Raw genomic sequence first — 12,046 nt, forward strand, 5'->3', positions numbered from 1 at the left:
TTTCTCTCTCTCTACTATTATTCTGACATTTCACATTCTTAAAATAAAGTAGTGATCCTAACTGACCTAAGACGTGGAATGTTTTCAACGATTAAATGTCTGAGTTTCTAAAAACTGAGTTTAAATGTATTTGGCGAAGGTGTATATAAACTTCAGACTTCAACCGTATATATTGTTGGACAGGTCTCAATTAGTAGAATGCAATGAGCAAATTTGTTTCACTCAGAGGCCAAACTGCAGTGAGTATTAGTGTATGAAATTCCCACTGACACATACATATAATAATAAACCAGAGTGGCTTTTTGTCACATTTTTCCTTATTCCTGAAACATACATATATGAAACATACATATATCATAGACAATGACATATCAGCAGACTATCCCCATTCAAACTCGCCCAAACACAACATATAAGCAGATCTTGAGATATTCCTCAGAGTGTACATGGAAAGACGATGCACAAGGCGCTCAACACACGATGTGTGTGTGTGGATGTGCACATGTCTGAGGACTTTGTGTGTGCAAACACACATCCACATATGTGCTCATCTAAAGGACTGGGATGCTCCTGAACACTTAATATCTCTGTATTTTTGTTGTAACAAAGTTAAATAAAACCAATAAAATGTAAAGAAAATGGTCCAAATTATTTTTGTCATTTCAGAAAACTGCCAACAGGAATGTTCTTTACCATACAGGTCTAAAGGCTGCCATAGACTCCCAGCCAGAGGAAACAGAATAATAAGATTATTTAATGTTTGGGTATACTTTGATTTTCTGCATGCCATGCCATTCCGTTCCATCTTATGTGGGTCTGCCTTTCAAAGTAGCTCTATTGACCATGAGCCCGTACGGACACGTATGACGTGCAGTACAACTGCTTTGTGACACTCTTTTAGTAAAGTTAACGGCAGGTGCATGTACAGAAAACGCAAACTGTCCGCATGTATAGAAAAACTAGGCTGCAAGCGGACAGTCTGCAAATACTATGCTGATGACAAAGTTTGCAATGCGCACTGTGCACAAGACGTACTAGCTCGTGGAAACAGTGTTGTGCAAGCTACTCAAAGTTTAGCTAGCTAAGCTACCAACTTCTCAACAGAAAAAATAGTTAAGCTAAGCTAAAAGCTACACTTCAGAAAAAGTTGCAAGTTACACTACAAGCTACACGGCAAAAGTAGCTTGCTACATTTAAGCTACTTTTTTTTCAACCGCAGATGCACGGAGCATACCGTCATAGACAAAGCACCTAAAAGACGTATTCACATGACGTTTATCAAAGCCATGGTAGAGTATATTACAGTTTAGTGCACAGTAGTATACAAGTATACAGTAGGTGCAATACGTATGTGCATGTAAAAAACAAACATGTATATTCATATTTAGACATAATACTTATAAAAACCCATGTATTCACTGATTTTCACATTTTATTGTTCATATTTATACTACTACCTCTATAAACCCCTACGCATTTAAGCGTAATTTCATTTGCACATTTCTGTATAAAACTGCATACATACAGTAGACTATTCATCTTATCCTGTAATCTAGCTGTTGTATTTCTGTATGTATTGGAAGCTTTGATAAGAGGCCAAATTCCTTGTGTGTGTGTGTGCACGCGAGGGAGCACATCTGGGCAATAACAATGTGATTTCTGATGTTATCAGATGGTAATACCATGGTACTTTGATACAACTATTTATGCACCATTCTGTAGTTGCATGGTGCTTCAAAGTACTTCAAAGAATACCATGTTACTTCCATGGTAATTTGATATATGATTACCATATTCACATACTATTGTATTTACATGGTGCTTCAAGGTAATTAAAAAAATACCATGGTACTTCGCTATATTACCACATTCATGTACCACTGTATTAACATGGTGCTCCCAGGTAATGGCACATGTCCAAAAACATGGTAATGTCATGGTACTTTAAGTGTTATCGTGTAGGCTAATAAGTGTTTTGATACTCTTTGGTTGGAAAATTTCTTTACCTGCAGAAGTCGTTCACAAGTTGCACACGTACTGAACTTAATAAAGACTTTCTTCATCACTGGCAAAAGATAGGATGTATCTGCAGGTTTGATTTCCATTGATTGTAGATCCACTGCAACCAGTGTTATCTTTATTTGTTGTGTTATAAAATATTCTATGAGCTTGTGTCAAGTGAGAGCATGCGGCAAATGATTCAGCAGCGCGAGCACAAGCTTTCTGAGTCATCCAGATTGAATCGCGTACCGATTCTGACCGCTTTCCCATCACATGTGACCAATTCAGAGACAGACTCCAAAACTGCCAACAAAAAATGTTTAGACCAACTCCAAACAGTGTGACAAATTTCACAACGTTTTACCAAATGGTTCAAGGGACTGCCATAGACTCCCAGCCAGAGGAAACTAAACTAAATGACACAACGTGTCTACACACCTTCAGTGTTTGGCCCCTAAAAATGCCTCGCAAATTAGCAGAGATAAGACACTCCAAGTTGACGTTTCGAATTTATATTTCCCACGATAAAGTCCTAAATACACTAACACGCCATCCCACCCAGCTAAACGCAAAATGTCATGTGCCGCCTCATATCTCAACTTCGTAATGGACTTCAATGAATCTTTTTTGCCAAACGCAGCCCTCAATCTCATCTAAACCTTGACCATGTTTACACTGAAGAGCACTGGTTATTTTCCCTCGTATAAGAGCCACTTGCCTAGCTTTTTATAATACTGCTCCCATGCTTTGGAATAGTCCATCTGGCTGGCCTGGGATCCATTGTGACCTGAAATCCCCAAAATCAAACGAACATGAAGGTAAACAAATGTTTAAGGACATTTGAAGTCAACAAAGAGACTCAAATGGGGGAAAGTGCATGAGGAACGTCCACTTACTGGGGTCCTGTTGGCCCTGGGGCTGCCATGTCTGGTATGTGGTACCCCACCCTCCAGTCATGAATGTCTGCGGACCACTAAAAACATAACATTTGTCAATTATAAACAGACTCAACATGGTTACATTCAACCTTGTCTCAGCCTCATTCTGTAATTGACTGCATTTGTTGACTGCTCTTTCCAACCCATGTAATAATTGGGGGCTCATCCGGGATACAAAAACTGAGAACCCCTTAGATTGCCTGTAGACTATATGATGCATTTTGCACACAAAAAAAGGTCAAAATCTGGTTGAAGTCAACAGTTCTAATTAAACTGGATGACTGACTTCTTCGTAACTTAAGAGTCAGGGTGAACAGTCATGTTCCTAAACATCTTTCAATGAAGAACTAGTCACTTGTTTGGACACATTTGTTAGGTTCAAAACATCTCATTTTTCAAAGATATTTAGTGATTTAAGACACTTACTTCTGGTGAGGGGTGGCCGGTCCTTGGGTGAAAGGACTGAGTCCAAAACTGCCATTTCCCCCCATTCCAGTGGCCTACATGAGGACGAGAAGAAAATAAGGTTTACGGATATCCATGCTGGGTCAGAATATACATACTTATCACTATATAGTATGCCAAGAACAGTATGCCAGTGGAGTAGGGTGTCTGAACCCCTTAGAATTCATAAAACAGTAGGCGAGAAATACCCAGATGACCTACTACATTGGGCGAGATTCTCAAGTATCTGCCATCCAATAACACCATGGAGCCGAGACGACATCACTTTTAAAATGCTGAATTTAAACAGCGTTTTGAGTATGCAGAGAACAGCACGCTGGCAGCTCATTTCAAATGTAAGTGCTATATACACCGAGAAAGTTGCTTGTTGGACTTAAATTGTGCTTGTTTAACAAAACCGGAGCAAGTTATTCTCATGCATTGTTGTTCTTCATCAAATGCACAACATGCTCTGACAGTGGCCGATTTCGGATGCAGCCCCAAATCCACTCTATAGCCAGGCTGATTAATCAGTTGTGGCTAAAGATTGGGGGACAAATTGCTGGAACAAACCATTTGCTCTCTCTCCATAAGGTCCGAACCATACTCCACAGGACACACGAATGCTAGGCCATCACGTGACATTGTTGTACATACTTAAACATCATTCACGCGTCATTGTGGCGGTAACAAACTTCAGTCCTCAAAAAAACCAGTTACCTAAACTTCATTTTTCAGGTAGCTTGCTTAAATCATGCCAACAGTTTAACAAACTTGAACTAAATTGCTCAGCAAAATTCTCTTCAAACTGTTGCTCTGCCTGGACAGTGGTTGAGAGGAAACTGACTGTAGAAGACGACTTAAGTTTACATTAATGGACACTACAGCGGCCCTTCTAGCAATGCTGAGAAAGTGCTGATTCTGGCACATTTCGGAACACAACAGCGAGTATCACTCCTACTTGCGTACAGTATGTTTCGGGCACCTACAAAACAGATTATGAATGGAATTATGTAGATCACGTACCCCAATCTTCTCGTCTATCAGTTGTCTGGCCATCTCCATCTGCTGAGGAGATCCGCGAATGGAGAAGATCCTGACGTTGGGGTCGGTGTTTGGAGGAGGATTTCTCTGGAGCTCCACATGAGCACCAGACTGCTGGTTGATGTTCTTTATGGTTTCTCCACCTGAGAAGAACACAAAGGTGTGGTCACATTAGTAGAAGAACAAACCATTTAAGAAAAGATTGAAGTAAACTATTCCTTTAAACTGTTGGCATCCACATTTCTCCTTAACACAGTGTAGGAACAATTCTTATGTTAACGTTTGGCAAATGTGAAGTTAATATGGCGAAGGTTTCGCTCACGAACGTCAATTTGATCACGCACGCATAGCTTTGTAAATAGGGCAACACGGCAACAGAAATTATTTTGACTTTTTTAGCTCACTGACGATCCCTGATATATATATATATATATATATTATACACACACACACACCTTTGCCCACCAAAGAAAATAAAGCATGTGTTGCACTCAAAACATTTAATTCGTGAAATCATCTGCTTAGGAAAGTAAAGAGGGCCAGTTTAAAAAGCCAGAATGGCCTTGTATGGCAAAGTACGGGGATATCCAAACATCAATTCCACGTAGTGGGGGACACTTCTGGGCGATGTGACCCCTGCTGACCTAGGGCTGAAAAAGCTCATCAATAAAGCTCCGCCTCCCGTTTAGCTGTGTGCCAGGGTCAATTGACTGAGCCAGAGCCATTAACGTATTGTCAAACAAATTTAACTTCTGCATTAATGAAGCCATTATGAGCTCTGCAGTGAGACGGAGAGGAAGATAAAGACCCTCGGCATTCAGCTCATGGACTGCGGCTGACCGCCGATCTCTCATTCAAGCTTAAAGAGGACTGATTTAGTTAAAGAGTGCTGGTTAAAGCCGGGAAACGCTGTTACACTGGTGGTCTTCAACACTCAGTGAAAAGAGACTCTAACAAACAATGTTCAACAATGAGACTTGTGTCTCTAACTACAGCGCTTAATGAGTTAACCGCCTGTTGGCAAAATGGCACATTAGCCAAGCCAATTCCCCCCCCCCACCACTGTTTTGCATTACAAGATTGAAAGCATTTTCAGCCTGACAATATTAAATCCAAGACGACCAGGAGAAATACATTTTGGAGCACTGCTTGCTGCAAGGACCTCGTTGGGTAGGATCCCAGAAGGTGCTCTTCGGTTGTTTTTTAAAAAAAATTTAAATAGCCTTTATTGTCAATTGGCTAGTCACATTAGGACATTAAAAATGGTAAAAATAAACAGTGACTGCACACGGATGCATTTCGGCAAACAGCCTTCCTCATGCATGAACATACAAACTGTGTATAGAGGACCAACAATATATTATAGACCTAAAACAATCGCTATCCCACACTCAAAATGCTCTGTAACGATTTGAATATTAATAAGGAGAGAGAAATATTCTTACAGGAAAGGAGTCAAGTCTAGTTCTTCATTCAAGCCAGGGAAAGTAGTGGCTTTTAAATGAAAAATCCAAAAGGACTCTCGTTGTAAAAGTCTCCCTTACTGACAGTTTTTCTTACTGTTTCTAAACAGTGGAGTTGTGTTCAGATGCATAATGCATTGCCATAGGGTAATCTTTGTTTCCCATTCGGATTGCATTTTTATGATCCCCCAGTCTCTCTTGCAATCTACGCTTGGTTCAGCCCACATAAAAACAATGACAGGGGCATTCAAGCCTGTAAACAACATATGTACTCTTACAACTGATGAAGGATCTAATGGAAAAGGATGTCAGCGAAGACATCCACAAAAGACTTTGTATAAGTAACATTGTCACAATAGTTAAAATGTCCACATTTACCCAGGGTGTGCTGAGTGACTCCAGCCAGGTCTCCTAAGCAACCAAATTGGCCCGGTTGCTAGGGAAGGGAGAGTCACATGGGGTAACCTCCTCGTGGTCGCTATAATGTGCTTCGTTCTCGGTGAGGTGCGTGGTGAGTTGAGCGCGGATGCCGCGGTGGATGGCGTGAAGCCTCCACACGCGCTATGTCTCCGTGGCAACGCGCTCAACAAGCCACGTGATAAGATGCGCAGGTTGATGGTTTCAGATGCGGAGGCAACTGGGATTCATCCTCCGCCACCCCGGATTGCGGCGAATCACTACGCGACCACGAGGACTTAAAAAGCGCACTGGGAATTGGGCATTCCAAATTGGGTAAAAAAAAAATAAAACAAAATACACATTTAAACGTTCCATGTATTTGTCTGTCCAACCATGTAGTTTTTTTTTTTTTTTTTTTTAAATCGCAGGTAAATAACTTCTAACAAGTCTGTCTTTAATAATTGGAAGCTCCTGGAACAATTCACGTAGGTTTGGATCACTTTGGATAATTCCCCAGTTCTTGTTGATTATCCATTTAATATGTTGTGAGGCAGTGCAATATTCAAAGTACGGGCGAGGAGAGGTTTTTCTCCGGGGTTTCTTTTTAAGTAGATCATCTTGTGATAGGTACGTCACTTTATTTAAAGCCAAATCCACCACTTTTTTCTGGTATCCTCTGTTCCTACAGCGATATCTGTGGCAAGATGTTCGAAGACCTGATCTTGATCACATAAGCATCTTAGTCTTTGAAAATGTCCAAGAGTTATATTGTCCTTAAGATATTTAGGGTGAAAACTCTTTGCATGTAAAACAGTATTGAGATCTGTGCTTTTTCTAAAGAGTGAGGTGTGCTTGGTCCTTATGAATGGTTAAATCTAAAAAGTAGATTTATTTCTGAGCTATTATCAAGGCTCAATTTGATATTGCTGTTTGTAGAATTCAAAAAAAGAATGAAAATGTTGTCATTCAGTTTCACTTCCCTCAAAAATCATGCAAATGTCATCAATATTTCTGGTCCACCACTTTAAGACAAACTCCCCTTCCCAAAGGCCAAAAAACAGATTGGCGTAATTAGGGGCGAAACAAGCTCCCATAGCAGTGCCCTTGATCTGCTGAAAGAAGCTATCTTCAAACAAAAAAACAATGTTTTAGTGTTCATTCTGTAAGTGTTAGAGTGAAGTCTGTGGGATGACTCTCTTCCATTGGCCTTGATCATACACAGGGGTGTAAAAAGTACTCAGAAATTATACTTAAGTGAAAGTATGGATATGGAGTGAAAATTTTACTGTTTTTGATCAATTTTAATATTGTTAAATTCGATTGGTTTAAGTTGCCTTTTTACGGTCTCCGCCGACTGTCATATTTCTCCCCAGTGGCATTCGCAACCTGGTCAAAGAATCATGTTACAATAACTACATTTTCGCAAAATGATACGTAAACACAGGCAATTTCCTGGTGGAATGAACGCTTGAGGCGCTAAAACAACAATGACTTTTATCCCCTTTCACTCAAATCACAAGTAAAACGGCAGATTGTCAGTTCATAAACACTTTTTGCTCTGTTCCTCACACAATGTTATCTTATGAATAGGGTTGTGTGGTTTACCGGCACCAACGCAGTATCGCGATACCAAAAAAATATAAACGGTACGATATCATCTTGTTGCTAATTTCCGTACCATATTACAGTATGCTGTCATTAGCAAAACGACATGAGATGTGACAGTTTTGAGATGAAATCGATGACAACTTAAATAAAATAAACAAACCTCTGGATATGGCCAAATGTGATCATTAAACTGCAGAAGGATGTAATTTAATTAAATAATATACAGTCACATGCACTGCACGCTACAGAATGAACATCTGCTACACACACACACACGGGTGCACGCATGCGCACACACATGCTACATGTTTCTTAATTTTCATGCAGTGCATTTATAGTATAAACGGCTATTAAGTCCTCCGGTGCAGCTCTGAGATTTCAGCTCAAGGGTCGCGATAGGATTATCCCAGCACTAATGGGAAGCTTGACCTGCGTGAAGTTGGCCCCCCACCCAACGCAAAACGTCAGCAAAATAGTCTCAATCGTTTGTGCTCCGTTTGTGCTGTAAAAATTTTCGTTTGTGCTGCTTCGGTTTTTTTAGATATTAAAATAATATTTATAGGTCATTCTGAGGTCACTCAGCCCCCCACATGCTCCAAATTCACCCCAAATAGTCTCGTTTGTTTGTGCTTCGTTTGTGCCGGTAAAAGTTTCGTTTGTGCTGCTTCGGTTTTTTTAAATATTAGACACTGAATTACAGGCGAATTATAAATGCTGATATTTATTGAATACAATACTGACAGAATAAAATAGATCACTTAATGGTCACAAAAATCAAATGTAGGTTAGTAGCAGTCTCGGTCATTCTGATTACTATATATTAGGCTACTATATTATATATTTCTAAAATAGGTCTATCTTGTTTTGTGTGTAGTCAGCACGATTTATGAGCAGTGAGCATTTTATTTTGGGTTTGTCATTTCAATCACAAACGATTGAGCCTATTTTGGGTGAATTTAGAGCATGTGGGTGGGCTGGTGACGTCATCGCCTATAATTCAGTGTCTAATATTTAAAAATCCGAAGCAGCACAAACGAAACTTTTACCGGCACAAGCCAGCACAAACGAAGCACAAACAAACGAGACTATTTGGGGTGAATTTGGAGCATGTGGGGGGCTGAGTGACCTCAGAATGACCTATAAATATTATTTTAATATCTAAAAAACCAAAGCAGCACAAACGAAAATTTTTACAGCACAAACGGAGCACAAACGATTGAGACTATTTTGGCGACGTTTTGCGTTGGGTGGGGGGCCAACTTCACGCAGGTGTAAGCTTGATATAACTAACCCGAAAAACAGGAAGAACTCTGTCAAAATAAAAGTCCCGCTAACATGAAAGCTCTATTCAAATGGCTGCGTGAAACTGAAGACAGAAACATTCAACTACTGTATAAAAAAAGTAGCAATAATACTTATAACAATTCTATAATATTAAATGGTTGATTTAATATTCTTCTTCTTATTATTATTATTTGTACGCAAAAACATGTTGTGATTCAGCCATAACAGCCTTGAGCCACAGGTAATCAGATTTTTTTTACATTAATGTTTTCATAAAAACTGTGAAGCTCTGTTGTGCAGCATTTTATTTTACCAGAAATAAAATGTAATTTTTTTTGGTTAAAAAAATGCATATTATATATATATTATATAATCATTTTTTTATTTGTATTTTATGCTGTATCAATCTGATTAAACACCATTTGACTATGACATTTAATTAAAACAGTTAACATGGAATCCAGAAAAATTAAAACGGAAAACGCTTTATGCAGTTCTTTTAATCAAGAGATTTTCATAAAAAAAATCTGAGGCTTTTTATTTGTTGATTATAGTATCGATACCGAGGTACCAGGGCTGGTATCGTACCAAAGCCAAAATTTTGGTATCGGAGCAACCCTGCTTATGACATATAAATGCCTTAATGTTTGCATTGCATAACCAACTACATTTCCAAGCTTAAGTGTGATCAAATTGTGCAGTAACTCAACTGATAGTGTTGCATATGAGTCCTGAAGAGCACGCAAGACAAAACATGAGCTGAAAGTGTCATAGACGCACCAAAAAACTATGTGGTTGCTTCGGAAATTGTGTTTTTCATCTCACATTTGCTTTTTATGACACTATCAGTTCGGTTTAGGTTTTATAGTTATTATTATAATTAGTAGTTGCCCAACAATAACAACAACAATAATAATTCAGCAAATAAGGAGTAGAAATTCATAGATATTTATATTTAAATATGAATGCAAGAGTAGAAATAAATGACGTACACATTTCATTACAAAAGCCTTTTGTTTTTATATACACTTGCGGCAAGAAGTTTGGAATAATGTACAGATTTTGCGATTTCAGAAGGACATTGGTACTTTAATTCACCAAAGTGGCATTCACAACTGATCACAAAGTATAGTCAGGACATTACTGATGTAATAAACAGCACCATCACTATTTGAAAAAAGTCATTTTTGATCAAATCTAGACAGCAGCCATCACTCCAACTCCTTATCCTTGAGTAATCATGATAAATTGCTAATTTGATACTAGAAAATCACTTGCCGTTATATCAAACACAGCTGAAAGATATTTGGTTCATTAAATGAAGCTTAACATTGTCTTTGTGTTTGTTTTTGAGTTGCCACAGTATGCAATAGACTGGCATGTCTTAAGGTCAATATTAGGGCAAAAATGGCAAAAAAGAAACAGCTTCCTCTAGAAACTCATCAGTCAATCATTGTTTTGAGGAATGAAGGCTATACAATGCTTTGAAAGATTTCATACAAAGGTGTACACTACAGTCTTCAAAGACAAAGGACAACTGGCTCTAACAAGGACAGAAAGAGATGTGGAAGACCAGATGTACAACTAAACAAGAGGATAAGTACATCAGAGTCTCTAGTTTGAGAAATAGACGCCTCACATGTCCTCAGCTGACAGCTTCATTGAATTCTACCCGCTCAACACCAGTTTCATGTACAACAGTAAAGAGAAGACTCAGGGGTGCAGGCCTTATGGGAAGAATTGCAAAGAAAAAGCCACTTTTGAAACAGAAAAACAAAAAGAAAAGGTTAGAGCGGGCAAAGAAACACAGACATTGGACAACAGATAATTGGAAAAGAGTGTTATGGATCTTAACCCCATTGAGCTTTTGTGGGATCAGCTAGACTGTAAGGTGCGTGAGAAGTGCCCGACAAGACAGTCACATCTATGGCGAGTGCTACAGGAAGTGTGGGGTGAAATGTCACCTGAGTATCTGGACAAACTGACAGCTAGAATAACAAGGATCTGCAAAGCTGTCATTGCTGCACATGGAGGAGTTTTTGATGAGAACTCTTTGAAGTAGTTTAAGAAGTTCTGAACACTTTATTCAAATTGTAATAGTAATTTATCATGTTATTAATGTCCTGACTATACTTTGTGATCAGTTGAATGCCACTTTAGTGACTAAAAGTACCAATTTCTTTCCATAAAAGCAAAATCTGTACATTATTCCAAACTTTTGGCCGCCAGTGTATATATTTGCAAAGTAAATGACCATTTTTGACTACATAACCGTCCAATCTGTAGAAGGCGTTTAGAGTAAAGTTAAGGACAAAACCCGTGCTCATAGTTTTGAATGAATACATCACATTCACTCCGGCGGTCACATACAGTATAGTCGCACAAATATTTCAACATATCCGAAGCTCAAATCGGATCCAAAATTCCACTCTGCAGATGGCCGGAACTCCACACAGTCGTCGTGCGACACTCCATTTGAAACGGCTGACCTCTGGTCTGTCGTTTGTCATATATTTACTACAGTGTCCATTTGGTAAAACTGCGTGTGGTTGGACGTCGCTGGTAGTTATGCTGCCTTTTTTCCTCCCCCTCCTTGTCTTTCTCTTTGTATTGAATTTGTCCATGTGTGGTTTTGGCAGTGGGCGTAAAAAAAACCACTACTTGAGTCCGCTCTACTATCAGAAAGGTAATCATTATCACTGCTGGTCAGATTAAAGGAGACTGAGCGTTCAGTGCCGGATACCATTTCTGTCTACTGCATGCAGATGTTTTCCAGGTATAAACCTTTCCATCCTTATAATCCTTCTCATCTCTCCTATATTGATCTTCTTTCTGTTTTGTTAGGTTTTCTGTTAATTTAATCAA

The 12,046-nt window shown here is 39.0% G+C and overlaps 1 protein-coding gene across 2 annotated transcripts in view; it reads right to left on the reverse strand.

Annotated features, from left to right (window-relative positions):
- LOC127440019 (far upstream element-binding protein 3-like) overlaps positions 1-12,046 on the reverse strand; it is a 58,605-nt gene that overhangs the window by 9,062 nt on the left and 37,497 nt on the right. Inside the window, exons 13-16 of one of the 2 annotated variants that reach the window (XM_051696384.1) lie at positions 4,410-4,570; positions 3,366-3,439; positions 2,898-2,974; positions 2,720-2,788 (exon numbers count right to left, since the gene is read on the reverse strand). In XM_051696384.1, coding sequence (XP_051552344.1) covers positions 2,720-2,788; positions 2,898-2,974; positions 3,366-3,439; positions 4,410-4,570 — 381 coding nt within the window. The remainder of the gene's footprint in view (positions 1-2,719; positions 2,789-2,897; positions 2,975-3,365; positions 3,440-4,409; positions 4,571-12,046) is intronic. The other variant, XM_051696385.1, reaches the window with a different exon arrangement.

Source organism: Myxocyprinus asiaticus, chromosome 4 (genome assembly GCF_019703515.2).
Source record: "Myxocyprinus asiaticus isolate MX2 ecotype Aquarium Trade chromosome 4, UBuf_Myxa_2, whole genome shotgun sequence".
Taxonomy (NCBI): Eukaryota; Metazoa; Chordata; class Actinopteri; order Cypriniformes; family Catostomidae; genus Myxocyprinus; species Myxocyprinus asiaticus.